The sequence below is a fragment of the Rhipicephalus sanguineus genome, chromosome 4 (genome assembly GCF_013339695.2).
Source record: "Rhipicephalus sanguineus isolate Rsan-2018 chromosome 4, BIME_Rsan_1.4, whole genome shotgun sequence".
In the NCBI taxonomy this organism is placed as follows: Eukaryota; Metazoa; Arthropoda; class Arachnida; order Ixodida; family Ixodidae; genus Rhipicephalus; species Rhipicephalus sanguineus.
Window position 1 is genome coordinate 63,880,590 of NC_051179.1, and position 19,684 is coordinate 63,900,273.

General features: G+C 46.7%; 1 protein-coding gene across 1 annotated transcript; it reads left to right on the plus strand.

Moving 5' to 3' along the window:
- The first annotated feature begins 9,760 nt into the window (after positions 1-9,760).
- Positions 9,761-18,424, plus strand: LOC119390130 (uncharacterized). Its single transcript, XM_037657689.2, has 6 exons — positions 9,761-9,934; positions 11,197-11,300; positions 11,658-11,696; positions 16,361-16,384; positions 17,258-17,278; positions 18,383-18,424. Exons 1-6 carry the CDS (start codon positions 9,853-9,855, stop codon positions 18,422-18,424), a joined length of 312 nt encoding a protein of 103 aa, XP_037513617.1. The 5' UTR covers positions 9,761-9,852.
- The last annotated feature ends 1,260 nt before the right edge of the window (positions 18,425-19,684 follow it).

Here is a 19,684-nt window from a genome sequence, read left to right on the forward strand (position 1 = left end):
CGTGGAGGATCTGCGTTTCGTGGCGTAGTGGATAGCGCCACTCGCTGCGGAACAAGAGGTCCCTGGTTCGATTCCGCGCTTCGGAAGCACTTTTCTGAATTATTTTTCTTTGGGGCTTTTATATATATATACATACTTATACATATACGGTGCATGACGGCGACGGCGACGGCAAAATTCAGCCGAGACTGTCCATATAATTGCTATCGCAATAAAATTACACCATCCCCGCTAAAGGGGACCATGAGGCGATGCGAAGCCGGAGCACTTGCACGATCGCGTTCCGTTGGCGTTCGTTGGGCATACTACCGACCTCGCGTCGTGGAACGCGAAGAGGGACGCTACGCGCGTCGTGTCTTCCATCTAGCCTGGCCGTTAATTCTCACAGGGCGAGCGGGGAACGCGGTCGACAGGCGGGCGCGAGGGGGGCAGCGTAGGAGAGGAGAGAGAAGGGGAGGGGACGCGCATGCGCTCGAACTCATCGCGTCGTTGCGCAGGAGAGAATTTCGGCATGTCTAGCCCGCGTTTCAGAGGAAGAGTGGAAAGGGGGAGGGGAGAGGAGGAGGGGAGAGGGAAAGTAGAGAGTGGAAGTGGATAGGGGTATGAGTAGGGGAGAGGGTGAGTGGAGAGGGAAATGGGGAGAGGAGGAGGGGAGAGGGTGAGTGGAGAGGAGGAGGGGAGAGGAGGTGTGTGGAGATGGTATGCGCATGCGCAGTAAGGGTGGTCACGCCGCACACCACCACCACCACCACCACCACCACCACCGGATTGAGCTCCGCCTTAAGATACTTCGCATCTAAAAAAAAAGCCGGCAGATCCCACGCATTGTGGGAATCGATGTAATGCGAAGCAGTCAGCAAAGAGCTGCATACATAGTCTTGTATGTCATTGAGGAAAATGCGTGTCATGGTTTTCATGTTAACTCCTATTATTTATGTTCGTCACACAGTCACGTCGCGCAAGACCAATTCCGGGGTAGATCAAGCTAGCGAAACGGCCGCCAGCGCACCATGAGCGTGGCACGTAAGTCATGCTGTACATGACATGCGTGTCATGATTTTCATGATAACTCGTGTTATTTATGTTCGTCACACGGTCACGTCGCAAGATACCAATTTTGGTGTGTATCAATCTAGCGAAACGGCTGCCAGCGCCCCATGAGCGTGGCACGTAAGTCATGCTGTGCATGACATGCGTGTCATGATTTTCATGATAACTCGTGTTATTTATGTTCGTCACACGGTCACGTCGTAAGAGACCAATATTGGTGTATATTAAGCTAGCGAAACGGCCGCCAGCGCACCATGAGCGTGGCACGTAAGTCATGCTGTACATGACATCCGTGTCATGATTTTCATGATAACTCGTGTTATTTATGTTCGTCACATGGTCACGTCGCAAGATACCAATTTTGGTGTGTATCAATCTAGCGAAACGGCTGCCAGCGCCCCATGAGCGTGGCACGTAAGTCATGCTGTGCATGACATGCGTGTCATGATTTTCATGATAACTCGTGTTATTTATGTTCGTCACACGGTCACGTCGTAAGGGACCAATATTGGTGTATATCAAGCTAGCGAAACGGCCGCCAGCGCCCCGTGAGCGTGGCACGTAAGTCATGCTGTACATGACATGCGTGTCATGATTTTCATGATAACTCGTGTTATTTATGTTCGTCACACGATCACGTCGCAAGATACCAATTTTGGTGTGTATCAATCTAGCGAAACGGCCGCCAGCACCCCATGAGCGTGGCACGTAAGTCATGCTATGCATGGCATGCGTGTCATGATTTTCGTGATAACTCGTGTTATTTATGTTCGTCACACGGTCACGTCGTAAGAGACCAATATTGATGTATATCAAGCTCGCGAAACGGCCGCCAGCGCACCATGAGCGTGGCACGTATGTCATGCTGTACATGACATGCGTGCCATGATTTTCATGATAACTCGTGTTATTTATGTTCGTCACACGGTCACGTCGCAAGATACCAATTTTGGTGTGTATCAATCTAGCGAAACGGCCGCCAGCACCCCATGAGCGTGGCACGTAAGTCATGCTATGCATGACATGCGTGTCATGATTTTCGTGATAACTCGTGTTATTTATGTTCGTCACACGGTCACGTCGTAAGAGACCAATATTGGTGTATATCAAGCTAGCGAAACGGCCGCCAGCGCCCCATGAGCGTGGCACGTAAGTCATGCTGTACATGACATGCGTGTCATGATTTTCATGATAACTCGTGTTATTTATGTTCTTCACGCAGTGACGTCGCAAGATACCAATTTCGGTGCATATCAATCTAGCGAAACGGCCGCCAGCGCCCCATGAGCGTGGCACGTAAGTCATGCTGTACATGACATGCGTGTCATGATTTTCATGATAACTCGTGTTATTTATGTTCGTCACACGGTCACGTCGCAAGATACCAATTTTGGTGTATATAAAGCTAGCGAAACGGCCGCCAGCGCACCATGAGCGTGGCACGTAAGTCATGCTGTACATGACATGCGTGTCATAATTTTCATGTTAACTCGTGTTATTTATGTTCGTCACACAGTCACGTCACAAGATACCAATTTTGGTGTATATCAAGCTAGCGAAACGGCCGCCAGCGCACCATGAGCGTAGCATGTAAATCATGCTGTACATGACATTCGTGTCATGATTTTCATGTTATGACTTGTCATTTATGTTCGTCATACAGTCATGTTACGCCATACCAATTTTGGTGCACATTCGATTAACCAAGCGACCAGGAGAGCACAAAGTCGTAGGCGGCTAGATAGATAGATAGATACGGTCAAAGTCGCAGAAGTTCGCTAAGAAATGCTTCGCATTTAAAATCACAGCATATCCACGGAGTGAATGATGATGAGTGGGCGAAGCTGCGGAGGTTCATCGGTAAACCGTGAATCTTCCGTGAATTCTGCCCAGTACATCATCACCGACGTGAGATCGGGCGCGTTTATACTAAAGGTTCGATGACTTATGACGACTTGCAGCTCACTTTAATTTTACATGTACGCTGTGAATTTTCATTGTTTAGAAAACCATTGCTTTAAAAAACATCTGGCATCTTTCGTTGGTTTATTTCATCAATCAACGGCGTTTTGAACAAAATTTTTATTGTTTAATCACGCACAGGAGAAATCTCACCAGGCACTACCTTGGAGGTAAACAATGGTTGCTAATGGGAATGAGAGACAGAAGAAGTCGGCTTTTAGCTAACACTTACACTTCTACTTCTACTAACGTTTCCTACGGGAACATGCCAATGGCTGCTAATGGGGAATGAGAGACAGAAGAATTCGGCTTTTAGTTAACGCGCACGCTGCGAATTTTTTATTGTTCAACAACGCACAGGAAAAATCTCCCACCGGCACCACCTTGGAGGTCAAGATCTGGTACTAGCGTTACGACTGGTTACGCACTACTACGACTACGAGGGACGAACGGGTGCCGCCTTAAGGAGCTTCGCCCCTAAAAGGTGTGGCATGTTGCGTCACAAGTGGGAACCCTGTATTGACAGTTCGTCCACGTTTACGCTATACTCGGGGACAACTTTCTGTGGCAATGAAGGGATAGCTACGGAGCCACAATGCACGTATCCTACCGCTAATGAATGTAGTCCCACAATTGCGTCCGCATTTTCTGCGTGAGATATATAAAATACTCCTTCATTTTCTACATGTAGCTTTTTGAGACGGAACGCAGCACACACAAGCGAGATATTTGTATTTCTTTTACTTTATACGTTGTCACTTTGCGTTTCTGCGTGCTTGAAAAAGTCGCGCCTTTTACCCGTACAGTAGACGCTAAGCAGCGTTTGCGTCGAAATGCAACGCTAGCCATCACTTTCCACGGCGTTACGAGACGCGCGCCAAACTGGACTACTTCGCGTAGCAGTACATGTGCAGACGCTCCGCCCCCGTAGCTTTCCCTTCATTGCAGCAGAAAGTTGTCCCCAAGTATAGCAGACGTATAGCCACGAGCCTTTAGAAGAAAAAAAGAGACAAAAAAATTCACCCCACCTCCCCGAAGGGAATCGTGAGGAAATGCGAATGCATTTCTTTGGGCGCGAGTGTGCGGCGAAGTAATTATATAATGAATGACGAGACGGTGATTTGTAGGGTAACCATTTATTTAACACCTGTTTGTGTTATCGTTGCACTTGACGGCCACGATCACTGCCTTGTGGTCGGTAAAGTGCACGGTCAGAGGTTCTTTGAGAAGCATGCGGGCGTCACAGTTTCGGGTAAAGACTAGATCAATGCAAGTACCGTGAATGGTTGTGGGGCAGAGTTCGGATGCGGTAGAGGCACACTGCATAGAGTGCTTGGTGCGCATGTGCTCGACAAGCCACTGTCCACTCGTCTTTCGCGCGTCAACGTTAAAATCACCAACCAAGACAACGGGGTCAGAGCTTTTGGAGCGCGCACAGACACTTTCCATGGCCGCATCGAGCTGCGCGGCAACGGCGTTTCGGGCGAGGTTGGGCGCGAGGTACACGGTCACCACAAAGACTCCGTCTCCGGTGTAGGCGAGCTTTAGGCGAGCATATACAAATATACATGTCCTCGTACGGAGCGAAAGCCGGCGAACGAGTCGAGAGAGAGTAGAGCGTGCGCTCCGCTCCATTTATATACGCTTGCGAGCGAGAGAACGGGAGAGTGGGGTGCCCGCCGAGAGAAGCGCCGAAGCACGCGCCTACCCTCGCCCACACTCTCCCACACACGCGGGAGCTCCGCCGAGCTCCTGCGATGCGAGCGCCCTCACGCGCCCGAGCGCGCTCCTCCTCTCCACTCACTCTCCGCTGATGCGCCCGCACCACCTGCTCCGGTTGCTAGGGGCGAGGAGGAGCGCGCGCGCTCGCAGCTGTTGCTATGGGAGAAGGGGGGGGGGGGGAGCGGAGAGATCGCGGACGCCGCACGGCGCCTGACATAGCTTGACTAAGAAATGCATTCGCATTTAAAAAACGAGGGTTGTGGCGGGTGCGAGACGCTGTACCCTGCCATATATGAGCATGCCGAGGAACCGCTGCGTTTCGTGGTATCGTCTAAAGACAAGAAAGAATATCAACGTCGGCTACCATAAATTTTATATGGCACTGAATGGCGTTAACAGTCTAAATGGCAAAATAAGAGATCGTACTTTCTGAAGAAACTAATGCAGCCAGAATAGTGTTGACAACATCATCGCCAATAATATTGCCAAGAGTTCGAGGCTCCTCAGAAAAACCCGCAACACAATGACACCTGTGTTTTCTTTAAACCACCTAGGTGCGTCCCGTCTTGTGGCGCCACAGCAGCAATTGGCTCAACTAAATGGCTCCCGCCAGTTTCGGGGAACGCAACAGGGCGCACTGTTTTTTTTTCATTGAGCGGCCGTGGCTATGCTATGCTATGCTGTGCTAGGAGCAGATTGGCATATAGCCGCTCTCAGTGGCAATACCCGCCCGAAATGGCGCAAATGCCACCCGGAATTTCGCCAAGTTAAAACAGAACAGCTTCGCTCTTAAAACAAATTAATTTTCTGAGGCGCGTCTCCCCGCACCCACCCGAGCCTAGACAGGAAGCAAGCGGCGGAATACCGACAGTTACAAGGAAACTCCTACACAAACGCTATGCACCTCCACAGGAGCCACCCACACCTATACCGGGACAACAAATGCAAACTACGCAATACAGAAAGGGCTTCGAATAAACATATACTGTGTGAATGTCCCAACTAGCAACAAGTTCTCCTGAGATCCTCCGGAAGCGGTGGCGGCTAGCGCTGTGCAGCTCAAAGGTCGAAGACCAGAAATGGGCTATCCAGCACGCCAGAGAAGCTATTCGCGGCGAGATCGACCTATAGGTGGCAGCACCGTCACCCCGCTAGTGTGGATACTGGTTTCGTGTGGTGCGTGTAGAAGTGCACGGGGCTTCTGTTTTCACATCGTGATTTTGTGTTCCGTACCCGCAGAAAACTCTTCGTTATCGATGGTGAAGTTTTGTTCGGTGCCACAATGCCTTACATACTGCACAGAGCCAGGGATAAGCTTCCATTTTTATCCCACCGACGCGGAACGTCGCCGACTGGCTCGTTAGGCTTCGTAACGGCAAGACGCCTTCCAAGTGCGCGATGGTGTGCAGCAAGCACTTCGACGACGGTGCATTCGCAGACGACAAAGAATGGTGAGTAGTCAGCGATAACTTCGCTAATGTGTGCATTTATATGCTTGTTGCTGCTGTGCACTACGAGCGCGAAGACGGTCGCAGTAAGCGAACGCTCGGGGAAGCTTCCCTGTGCTTTGATTTTCGTACACTTCCGCAGGAAAATTAAGCGAAAATCAATCGAGAAAGAAGAAAATTAATTGATGGAATTTATTCTTTGTCATTCATGTACCGTTTGCGCTGTGAATGCAAAGTTTGTTCGCGCTCGGCTGTGAGTCTGTTTAAACGAGAGTCCCCGAGCCCTTTTGTAGTTCGCGCATGTTCCATTGTGTACACGGCCGCGAGAACAGTTCTCAGTGTTCCGCAGGGCAAGTACGTGCACCGAAACGCGGCAAGTGTGTATGCATGATCTGGCGCATAGTAAAGGGTATCGTTTTATGAGCCCTCACTCGCCACGTAAGCGATGAAAATGCGCGAGCGAGTTTATCGCCACTGCTGGTCTTGATGAATATATTTTTCTCGCTCGCTCTCTTTTTTTAAAGGGTTTTCGCGGAAAAGATTGAGGCCTGATGCACTTCCGACACTGAACTTGCCAAAGCGCAAATTTGACAGGCATAAGCTACCTCGCAAGTACACGGGTCTCTTTGTATACATTTCGCCACAAGTTATAATTGCGCAAGGCAACTCAGTTTTGCGATTTCCGTGTCATTCCATTTTCTGTTCTGTTTAGGGGACAATTTAAGTACCGAAGTGTCAGACGTGACTTGACAGACATATTTCTCTGCAGTGGGACCAGGACCGTACACAACTAAAGCTCGTCACGTAACCTATAAACGACAGTCCCGAAGTTATACACATGCGCAAGTGCATGAGAGCCTTTTTTTTTAACCACTGAGCCGCTAAAAGGCTATATTCACATGAGATTTAATACTTCTCATCTTTAGGACAACGTCGAGTGCACTTAGCAATGCGCTTGAACCACAGAGCGGCACCTACACTGATATGACTCTCGTGAACGGACGGTACGACGACCACACAAAGCACTCTCGACAAGTGCACTCACTGATCTTATTACAGTACATATACAGCCGATCATGGCCAAATGCTTCTTTACATCGTGTTAGGCATACGTACGAGCGGTTAAAGTTGCACCAACGCAACGGAACAAACCGCCTTTTGGGGCCCTGCATGACGTACGCGCACATGCAAACACTACGCGGCTAGCAGACGACGCATGGAGGAATCCACACTAGGCGCGCTTCAGCCAGTAGCCGCCAGGCGGCGACTCCGCTCGATCTCGCGGCCAATAGGTAGAAGAGGTCTCCTGGCCTTGGTCTAGCCCGTACCGCAAACACGCCAGATCTTGCAATAAAGTTTACTCACTCACTCACTCACTCACTCACTAAAACGCCGTCGTCATCTAGTTCGACACCATATAATATACACACTGCTCGTTCATTTCCAGTAGAATTCATTTATTCATTCATTCATTACTGTGTTTCAGTTTGAAAACCCGACTCTGTAGCGCGGCTCCGCGGCAAGCGGAGGTGGCGAGTGGCGCTGTAGTCGCATCGGGCTTCAGCGAGGTGCGCCGGTGTGGCCGCTGCTACCGTATTGGCTCGCCGGATCAGATACGTTGCTGCGTTGTATCAACGCGATAGCGTTAAAAAGCTAGTTTCGAAGAAACTACTGTCAGTCTCGCTGAATTTATGAGCAATTTTCAGCGAGAGAAATAAATTATATCCGCAGCGAAAATGGCGGAATATGTCCATTAATAAATTCGCATTCAAAACCAACCAGTTACACCTTACGATTAACAAACTTAGTTCTTGATAATTTTTTGTATGTTGGAATCATAAAATGCAATATAAATTTGAAGCCGCGCAGTACCACCACATATAACAGCTTCCTTTCCGCTACAGCTGAACAGTTTGACTTTATGATCATGTGTCAGCGAAGCACTCTGGTGAAGAACACAAGCATGTCAACTTTCTCGCCCTTCAGCCTGCTCCTCCAGCTCCACTGCGTACCGCGCGCGCAGGGAACCAAGCTTATGCTGCAATGAGTTCGCGCTGTTCATTTTATACTATCGATAGTACTTACTATCGATAGCGCTATCGATAGTATTTTTTACCATCGATAGTTCGATAGTGACTCCGCTATCGATAGTATCGATAGTACCATCGATAGTTCTGCATCACTACAGGAGACTCCATGACGGGCTACGACGACAGGAGACGCCGACAGCCCGAGCGCATAAGGTGCTTCGCACCTAAAAAAATTAGACGAGAAGAGTGGGAAAAGTTTCTGGGGCCGAAACGTTCAGATGGGGACGTTTTACCAGCGAAGCTGTATTCGCTTTTCTGCTGTCGACGCCTCTCCGCTCGTTCGTCCAGCATCAGCGACTGCAGACGGCGTCGCTCTTGCTCGGACTTGGGGTCTCTGGTCCCGTTATCCACTTTTGTACGGTCCCGCTTTCGTTGTCTGTATTCGAACTGCAGCTGCCAACGCCTCAAAAAAAAAACTTTAAAAAATGTCGCCCGTATCTTCCCACGGGGGGAACTCGAGTAAATGCGTCGCAGAGTGGTGGGGGTATCGCGTGAATGTTGCGTAATTGGGTTTCGCAGAAGCGTCGCGCTGCCCGAGTGATGGATCCGCTGCTCGGCGTTCACGAACGGTTGCTGCTTCTCAAGCACGACGTTCAGGATCCACAGCCCGTCGTTGCCGTTTCGCAGCTGCTTCTCGTTCCCCGATCCGCAGCCCGTCGTTGCCGTCTCGCAGCAGCTTCTCGTGCACGAAGTTCCGGGTCCGCAGCTCGCTTCAAACGCTTGCGTTCAGCGTCGTACGCTCGTCTCTTCGCAGCCTTGTCCTCTGCGTTGCTTGCTGTTGTTGACGCCGACGACGGTGAGGGTGGGGTAACGTTGCCTTCAACGAGTGATGGGACGCTGATTGAAGGTACTGTTGCTTCCATCGCATCTACTGGAGTCAAGCAAAGCGTCAAGCGAAAGCCAAGACGCCCGTGACTGAATTCCAAAGCGCGCTCCGCCGCTTATATAAACACCACCCGCGTTCGATCGAGAGGAGGGAGGGAGGGAGAGGCCTGCTGCCGGCACGAGACGAGCCGAGAATGCGCAGTGGGGGTGTGGACGGCGGCCGACGCCGCAGGTGCGACTAAGAAATGCTCCGCATTTAAAACCTCCAGCAAAGCCTTCAACAAGGGTCATTTCTTATGCAATGAAAAAGTATAACATCGCGTGTGCGATTTATTTGCGTCAGCGCCGCTCGCTGTGCTGAACAGTTCTATTTTAAACCAAAACACTCCCTTCGAGGACGGCAACAACTTCATGCGTCAGAGCCCACTTGCCAGTGCAGAAGAAGCGTGGCCGAAAGGCATGCACGCCATTGGATATTCGAATTGTTAACCCGATTCCAACGAGAAGTACGGTCACTCGACACTGCACTGATCACGCGAACTCGCAACTCGAGAAGCTGTCGGTTCAGACGTACTTTTCGTCCTGTCAGTTCAGGCGCGCACTCTGCGTGTTGAGTGGCGACGAGCGTGACACGTGCAAGGAGGGGCGGGCAAGTGTGGGCGCCTGTTGCCCCCTTAAAAGGCTGAACATTGCTCTGACGACGCGCGGTGCAAGGAACGGGTCATCTTCGATCAACGGGGAGCGTACACATCGCCATGAAGGTCTCCGTCATAACTACCACCGTCTTTCTTTTCGCATGCATCACGTGCAACTACGGCCAAATTGACATGGAAAAAGGTACCGTGCGCACATTTATACCAAATGATGTTTTATGTTGCTGCTGTTGTTGTCGTTGTTCAGAGCGTACGAATGCGCCATTCGAAGCTGTCGAATATTTGTTAGTGAATAAAAATCTGGGGTTTTACGCTACAAAACCACCATGTGGTGATGAACGAAAGAGGTGGTATTGATGGATGGCTCGTTTCTTTAGTGAGACAAAACCTTACGAAACGAATAGACATTGAAGTCAAGGAAGGCGGTGTAGGGGACATTACTTGTATGTATGATGAGGCACACCGCATGCAGTGGTGGACTGCGGATTTACTTTGACCACCTGGGATTCTTCAAGATGCACCTAAACTTAAAAGCACGGATGTTCTCAAATTTCGCCCCATCGACATGCGGCCGCCATGCCGTAATGCGGGGCTAGGAACCGAACCTGCGTCCTCCGCAACATTTTACCTTCTGACTTCCAGGGCGGAGTGCAGTCAAGAATTCGTTTAGGCCCGAATATATCCACGTTGCCATTTTTTGATATAATAGAGAACTTTAAGAACATTGACTGTTACAAATAGTGCGATCAAACCCTGAGCCCGAGTGCTTCGAGCGGCGGACGTTACTTACACGAGAGCTCGAAATGCATAGTCGGGTAATGAACGAATATTCACTAACTACCTTTTTCATTATTTACGTTACGGCACGTATTGCAAATTTACGAACTGTAGCCCGTGAGTTTGACAGGCGTGTACGCTTTGAATGAATTTTGAGGGTGGCACCAGTTCTGAGACCCGCATTCCCAAAATAATGAAGCCTGCAGATAATAGTTCGTATGATTGGATGCGTCTAAAAAAAAAAAGAAAAAAAAAGAAAACGGGTCTCTACATTCCTCTTCCTCCATTGATTACCAAACTGTGGGGCTAACTACATAGGCGTTCCACTTAAATCGTGGTTTAATGCCCGAAATAGCGTTTTGTTAAAAAAGTTAACTTCAAGAACAGTATATATTTTTTGCCGTAGCGTTGACGGCGCACATGCAAAAGCGCACGCCACCCCTTGATTTATTTCCTAGTGTACAATCCGTCAACTGATATATGTAGCCCAAAGCAATTATGTGTTGAATTTTAGTTGTGTAGGCAGTAACGCATTGCGATGTTTCGTGCAAGAGATATCCACTGCTTTGAGCAACCAACTTCAAGGATTAAAATAATGCTGTCGCCTGTGATTTTCAAATATTCTGTACTGTATAGAAAAAAAAAAACAACTCATTCTCTTTCTTGCAGGGTTCGCCCTGATGAAGAAAGCCATGTCTTGCTTCGGAAACGTGGATATGACCAAAATAATGCAAATGAAGGGTGGCAACTCGGACATAGGGAAGATGATGAAGGTAGGCATGCGACCTTCATTATGTCCAATAACAATTGACGCCTGTACACAGCTTTCAATAGCGATTAGAGGTCCGAAATGCGTTTTGCAACCTCGAGACCTCTGCTGTTGTATTCATAATTGCAGTTCACACTGAGTAGTTGTAGTTGTTCTCTGCACATGGCCCACACCCAATGCAGTGGATTGACCGAATAGTGGGTGAATTCTTACAATATTTTCTGTATTGCATAATTCGTAGATGCGCTAGTTATTATTCATTGATTTGAAGTGCCAATTATCAGTAATGAAATATTTAATGCCCGCAGAATTTAAAACTCAGTGTTTCAGTGACAGTACGTGTTTTCTTCTTCTTTACCAGGGGTTCAAGACATGTAAATCGCAATCTATGGATCAAATTGTAAGTACGGGGTTTGTCGTGGTCACAGTTACGGACTTGGTTTTTTAGGGGCGAAGCTCCTTAAAGCGGCACCCATTCGTCCCTCGTAGTTGTCGTAGTCGTAGTGCGTAACCAGTCGTAACGCTAGTACCAGATCTTGACCTCCAAGGTGGTGCCGGTGGGAGATTTTTCCTGTGCGTTGTTGAACAATAAAAAATTCGCAGCGTGCGCGTTAACTAAAAGCCGAATTCTTCTGTCTCTCATTCCCCATTAGCAGTCATTGGCATGTTCCAGTAGGAAACGTTAGTAGAAGTAGAAGTGTAAGTGTTAGCTAAAAGCAGACTTCTTCTGTCTCTCATTCCCATTAGCAGCCATTGTTTACCTCCAAGGTAGTGCCTGGTGAGATTTCTCCTGTGCGTGATTAAACAATAAAAAATCTCAGCATATCCACGGAGTGAATGATGATGAGTGGGCGAAGCTGCGGAGGTTCATCGGTAAACCGTGAATCTTCCGTGAATTCTGCCCAGTACATCATCACCGACGTGAGATCGGGCGCTTTTCTACTAAAGGTTCGATGAGTTATGACGACTTGCAGCTCACTTTAATTTTACATGTACGCTGTGAATTTTCATTGTTTAGAAAACCATTGCTTTATAAAACATCTGGCGTCTTTCGTTAAGCAGCTGGCGTCTTTTCGTTTTGCTTTAGAAACATCTGGCGTTCTTTTGTTTTGCTTTTAGAAAACATCTGGCGTCTTTCGTTGGTTTATTTCATCAATCAACGGCGTTTTGAACAAAATTTTAGGGGCGAAGCTCCTTAAGGCGGCACCCGTTCGTCCCTCGTAGTCGTAGTCGTAGTAGTCGTAGTGCGTAACCAGTCTTACGCTTTGACCTCCAAGGTGGTGCCGGTGGGAGATTTTTCCTGTGCGTTCTTGAACAATAAAAAATTCGCAGCGTGCGCGTTAACTAAAAGCCGAATTCTTCTGTCTCTCATTCCCCATTAGCAGCCATTGGCATGTTCCAGTAGGAAACGTTAGTAGAAATAGAAGTGTAAGTGTTAGCTAAAAGCCGACTTCTTCTGTCTCTCATTCCCATTAGCAGCCATTGTTTACCTCCAAGGTAGTGCCTGGTGAGATTTCTCCTGTGCGTGATTAAACAATAAAAATTTTGTTCAAAACGCTGTTGATTGATGAAATAAACCAACGAAAGACGCCAGATGTTTTGTAAAAGCAAAACGAAAGAACGCCAGATGTTTCTAAAGCAAAACGAAAAGACGCCAGCTGCTTAACGAAAGACGCCAGATGTTTTCTAAAGGAATGGTTTTCTAAACAATGAAAATTCACAGCGTACATGTAAAATTAAAGTGAGCTGCAAGTCGTCATAACTCTCATCGAACCTTTAGTATAAACGCGCCCGATCTCACGTTGGTGATGTACTGGGCAGAATTCACGGAAGATTCACGGTTTACCGATGAACCTCCGCAGCTTCGCCCACTCATCATCATTCACTCCGTGGATATGCTGTGATTTTTTTCTTTCTCTGCGATAGGAAGGACGTATAGCCAATAAAAGAAAACCAAGCTAGGCGAGAACACCGCAATCTCTATTTTGCGATGACTCTGACGTCACGACAGGGGCGCGCTCGTGCGGCACTGACGACGCTGCACAATCGCGTTTGTCAAGCTCGCATTTCCAGACCTCGCATCTTTTTGCGAACTTGCGAATTCGTACACACTGCGTCAAGCATGCGCTGAACACACGTGAGTTTTAATAGCCTTGAAATTGGGCAAGGCCCGGCTATGTCGCCATAAAGAAATGTGGGAACGATGGATATAAATGTACTTAAATTTTCCACACACAAAAAAACGCAATCCGTAACTACGGTGCAATCATACGCATGCTGGTGGTATACCAATGCCACTTTTTGAAAAGTCTAGAGCATATGGGTGCACCGTCACGTTCTTGCTTCTCTTCTTGTTTAAAGGGACACTAAAGAGAAACAATGAATTGGTTTAGATTGATAAAGTGTACTCGGAGAACTCTTGTGTAGTTTATTTCACCACCATAGGTGTATTATCAGAAGAGAAAACCAAGTTCAAAGTTTAATTTTTAAATTTCGCGCCGAACTTTGTAACTCGTGACGTAAAATATTTTAAAGAGCATTTAACGTATTTTGGCACCACTGGCTCGACGAAATTTCCACAAGCTCGTTATGTCAAGTCTCTGACCCCTTCAGAGGAAAATGTACTTCGATTTAACCGATTAAGAACTACGTAGGCCCTAGCAGGCGCCGTCAAAAATACGTGACGTCACGGCAAATGGTGCGGGAATTCCAAGGTGGCGTCGCCACCTGTATTTTCTTTTTGCGCGTTTTCTCGCTTATTAAGCGTCTTCTCGCAGCAAGCGTGGTGTTTTTGGTATCGTGGAAGATTACTTTACTAATGCGAGAAAAATCGTTTTGCTCTTCAGTGTCCCTTTAAAGCAGAGTCGCTAAGGCCGAGGTCGGTCATGCGTCGTAGGTAGAAAATTATCATAATCATGAACCGACACGCACAATCTTCGTCCTCTTCTGCTTCGCCATCAGAGGACGTGCGCCGATTTGTCCGGCGAGGGATGCAATCACTTGATGGGCGAGAGAAAGGGAAAGAGACAAACAAATAGAAGGAAAGAGAAAAATGGAATTTCTTGGCGCAAAAGAATTTTTTTGCCGAGGCGAGATTCAAGCTCGCGCACCCACGACTCGAATGTGAGCGTCCTAACCACTCGGCTATCCAGGCACGCGGGCAGAGCAGAGCATACTTTTGTACAGTATAGTACAGCAAGGTAGCGAGAAAGGGAAGTGGGGGTTAAGAGGAGTGAAAGGAGGATGGGAGAACGTAGTACAGAGAGAGAGAGACAGAGAGAGAGAAACAGACAGAAAGAAAGGGAAGAGACAAATAAGAAAGATAGATGGCGAGAGACCGACTACAGAGAGAGAGAGAGAGAGACAGATAGAGAAACAAAGACACAGAAAGAAAGGGAAGAAAGAGAGAAAAAGACACAAAAACAGAGAAAGAAATCGACAGAGGGAGAAATAGTTATGAAGTAAGAGATAAATGGAGAAAAAGATAGAAGGCAGGAGGCCGACTAGAGAGAGATAGAGACAAATATAGAGAAAAAGATAACATATGGAAGAAATAGTTAAAAAGATAAGAGGCGAGAGGCCGGCTACACACAGATAGAGAGAGAGAGAGTAACAAAGGAATAGAAAGGAAGAGAAAAAGTCAAAAGAATGGGTAGAAAGAGAAAAAGATAGAAAAAGAAGTAGACATTACATATATATATATATGTATGTATATATATGACGCAGCATACACAAAAAAAAAACAAAGAGAGAGAGCATAGCCATGTATTGTACAGTATAGCAAGTATTGTTTGCAGTGTGGCGCAGAAAAACTATCATCTTACACGCGCTGTCTTCGTTATCTTCTTCATCTTAATCCTCTTCTTCCTCTTCTGCTTCTGGTCCACTAGTTCTTCCGTGGCCCAGCCTTGCGCGACTAAGTGCAAGCCACGCTAATTTTTTTTTTCAGAGCAGTAATTGCAGGGCGAGGAGGTATAGACGGCTTGAGAAGGAAAAGTTCTGTTTAACTACGAGTGCAAGAATTGATCATTTTGGCAGCGAGCATCGTCATGGCTCCTGCGGTTATCGGTAGGGCATCTTGGATACGCCCGTCGTCCTATTACCCGTTATGTATGTTCGCGCGTGTTTATATGCGTGCGTGCACGTATACGCCTACAAAATGTAAAATTTTCGGGGGGGGGGGGTGGTTTCAAGCCCCCAAGTAGCCCTCCTTGCTACGCCACTGGACAACACCGTCTTCCATATCGATCGAGACTTTTCAGACTGCGCTAAGTTCGAGATCATTTCACGCTTTAGGTCGGGAAGCGATAGTTCCAAAGTGGCCGCAGCCCGCATATACTGCTCTCGCGTAAGAAAATACGAATGACCTAAATCTATCGGAATCAGAGAAACGAAACGGCTTTTATGGCCTTTCGTTCGAAGCGATGCTCGTTTGACATTGCACTTTCAGCTGTATTGTATGTTATCAGATAATTCGTTTCGCATGCGGTTCTAGCGCTTGACTTGCTTACGTTCGTTAGCTTTTTGGAATTTTTTTTCTGTTCGCGTGTTTAATTGTGTGCGGCTAAGCTCTTTATCTCCACAACCATTGCAACCTTGCAAAAAAAAAAAAAGAAATGAAAGAAAGAAAAGGAAAACAGAAACAGTGGTTCCATGCATGCTTCGGGAAACAATATACAGTGTTGTCTTTAGTCCGCAGCGTATGACGACAGACGCAGTGGTGGAGGAGAGAGAGATCGGTGCAGTTCGAGTAGAATGACGTATAACTGAACGACAAAGGCTGGAGAATGTCTACAAATAAGAAAAAATTGTAGTGCAATTTCATTTGAAAATATCAAACGGGATGGGATCTACTCGGTGAATTTTCAGTAGTGAAATTTGCCGGTGACCGCTTAAAAATTCAACAGATCCTTGCTGTATACGCTCTATATCATTACCACGTGTTACCACTATCCGCCACTAGAAGTCTCGGTGTAATTGATAACGAGTGCGTTGTCACTTGTTGCTGCTTAATCTCGTCAAAGATCCTCATACGCGTTTCATATCCTCTTTTCCCTGAACAAGGTGGAGTGCCTGGGACGTGAAGCGGTGAGTGCACACGCTAAATAAAGCCGTGACAATTAATGTATCAGTTATTAGCAGTCATGTTTTGCAGTAGATTTAAGGTTAAAGAGCTATATGTTTCGTACAAAAATTGCCACAGGGAAGTTAAGCGTTAAGTCATGAGGCTGCTGCACGCATGGCTATCATGACAGTAATATTTAGGTTCAAGCATGAAGTGATGGTTAGAAATGAGGTAAGGCCTGAAATGATGAAAGATGCGCAGGAGTTAAATTGGGTTAGAGCTGTCAGTAAGAATTTGCCTAAACTTTACCCTTCTGGATTCCCATGGCTTTGTGACTTTGCAAATGGACCATGCACAACCCAAATAAGCATTGCGTTATAGTAGTTAGTAAAATTCGCGATAGCTAAAAGCACGTGCGCAGGGCCTAAATTTGCTGCCTTCCACACTTTTAAAGTAAAGAATACTTCACAATTTCGATCAACAAAGGGCCTCTTAAATAAGATCATATGACGGCATCACAAGCACCCTGCGTTCTGTGGTCATCCATGCAGTGAATTTACGAAATCAAGCTCACTGTCGCATGTGAAACGAACACACTTGGTCTGCGGGCCAGATGACTGCTCTTGAATTCATGGACGGTGAAAATGAAAGGGTGTGACGTTTCGAAAGAGTGCGACAATTAGCACATACGGCTTCGCTGTCTTTGACGTGTAATTTGTGAAATTGACACACAGTCATCATATGTAAATAACGCAGACTACTGCACTTCGTAGAATTGCAGCAAAATGTATATTAACCAGACGGGCAGGTTCTTGCGAGTAGTGGAGAGAGCACCTACAACCTGCCTTATCCACTAATAGATTTGCACATTAAAACTTGTTACTTCTTTTTTGCAGGGCCTTAATTCGACGGTCATTGTAAGTAATCAACGTGTTTCTTGAGTATACCTTCGGAAATTTGCGTTACTGAAATGCGCCGTAATGACAGCAGGTAGATTGGAACAACCATTGCGGATAAACAGATATGCCATGTGCATAAGGATTGAAAGATCTGCTAAACTGACGTAGACAGAAAACATAACTAAAACAAGATTGACGCTTAAAGCTATTAAAAAATGCTTAAAAAGTGAAGAAAGAAAGTTAGTGGCGCAACCGTGCTCAAAATGTTCCCGAATTTTTGAAAACGGGAAATAACGAAACCTCTTGTTTTCATAATATCATACCGTTCGCACGCGAAGGGAGACAATGAATAGCTAAGGAGATGTTCAAACGCCTGTATGTGGATATTTACAGGTTATCCTTTTGCACCGTGTAATCCTTATTAGAGGATTTTATGACGTGTAAGCACGAACAGATAATGGTCGCACATTCTGTGATGTCTTCATGTTCCAAAACAGTAATCATCATTTATAGCGCGTGCCTTGCCTAGGTTTAACCCCAAGAGCCCGGTACTTACTGGGAGCGTGCCGTTAACGACTGGCCCGCTTATTCGTTCTTTAACCAACGCTTCATCTTCTCAATAAACTCTTCAGCTTTAGTGGAAATTGATGTTGTTACTGAGCTATACCCGTGATCACTTTCCTTGTTTTCTTTTTACTTGCAAGTCACTGATTTTTTTCCCTTTGTAACCAGTGTGTGGACTTTCAATAAGCTCACTGCGTTATCGCCAGTCTTACCAGCGTAATTGTTGTTATTTGTAGTTTTACCCATACCTCCAGCTACTGAATGGCATTTAAACATTGTCTCAGCGTACTGCGTTAGATGGGTGATTTCATTATATCATTTCGTATGAACCATCCCTGTTATGCTTTCTTGTGAGATCGGCTGTATTGTAGAGCAGTGTTCATAACGAAAAAACGTACGAACAAAAATTCAAAGAAAGAAAAACCAAGGAAAGAAAGAAAGAAAAAAAGAAAGAAAGAAAGACATATACAGGCACACGAACAGCGAATAAATTGAACTGTAGGTAGTACAATGTTCAAAGCATTTGTGTAATTCTCATTTGTCGTTCCATCCCCACAGAGTTGCCTGAATGGAGTGATGAGAAGTGCCTCAGCGCAGTAGCACTTGCCGCAGGAGCCATGAGATTTCAAGCGGTACACGGGTTTTGAATTTTTAACCGGGAATAAACACGCCTCTGTCCAATCGAGATAGATAGAGATACTTTATCAGGAGAAGACGGAGAAGTCGGCCTGAGCTCTGGTCTACTACTGTACACACGGCATAAAGGAAAAGAAAAAAAAAAGAGCGATGAAGTGTGGTGATTGGGGCAGGAACAAGCAGTGTTGGCGGTAACGCGTTACAACTAACGGCGTTACCGGTAACACGTTACTTTTTTCAGTAACTAAGTAACGTACTCGTTACTATTTCGGAACTGTAACGAGTAACGTACTTTCGTTACCATTTTTCGGTAACGTGAGGTGTCACGTTACTGGTTACTCTCCATTCCAATTATACTCGCAGTCTTACACAAAATTCATTCTTCTTGTAGGAGCGCCTTTCTCAGAGCTCGCCCCGACGTAATTTTGCCGCTGCGGCGGACTGCTGTCGGCCCGCCAAGCATTAACAAAGCGACACCACACGGGGTCCTTCTTCGCGCGTAGGAAATCGAAATGGGGAGCAAATTGCCGAAATTTCTTAAGTGGACTTGCTATAGCTTCGGCTATCTTGCTTTCGAGGTTCAAGTTGTCGTTGATTGTCGATGAAGCGAAGTGTAATGCGGTCCTTTTAACCGTCGAAAGAGAGCTGTCGAGATCTGCTCGGCTTGCAGACGCTCCAGCACAATGGATGATGACTTCTTCGCAAAGGCCTTCTGAACGTAATCGCCAATTGAAGATGAGCGACTGTCTAGTCTACCTTTGGCGCAACGTGACATCCCCATGAGCGGGCTCAAGGAAAAGTCTCCGCGCGTTCACCAGCTCTTCCTGAAAGTGAATACAGGAGTACCATATAGTGCGTCCGCCGAGCTCGTATTTAGCGTAGGTGTGGACGTATTCGCTAATAAGCGAGTCAAGCCGTGCGATTAAAGCTTTGAAAGGCAGCTGTTGCTTATATTCAGCGATTTGTAGTTACATTAGGAAACTGTTTGTGTACTACTCTAGCACTGTTTATCAACTTCGTATTCAAAATTAGTTTTGCTTCTTGTAACTGCGTCTACGTTACTGGTTATTGAACCACTGAGCAAGCCAGGCTGACCTTGAACACGTTCACGTAGGTAGTAGCAAAATTAGCGGCAAGTATACGAGTCACATTGAAGAAAAAAAAAACTATGTGCGCTAATGCTTTTCTCCAGATTTATGCCATTTAAGCATTCCTTTATTGCTA

Excerpts from the sequence above, each read along its gene's own strand:
- LOC119390130 (XM_037657689.2), top strand. The coding sequence starts at position 9,853 with ATGAAGGTCTCCGTCATAACTACCACCGTCTTTCTTTTCGCATGCATC. Across the intron at positions 11,301-11,657 it reads ACATAGGGAAGATGATGAAG|GGGTTCAAGACATGTAAATC; the intron begins GTAGGCATGCGA and ends CTTCTTTACCAG. Across the intron at positions 16,385-17,257 it reads AGTGCCTGGGACGTGAAGCG|GGCCTTAATTCGACGGTCAT; the intron begins GTGAGTGCACAC and ends TCTTTTTTGCAG.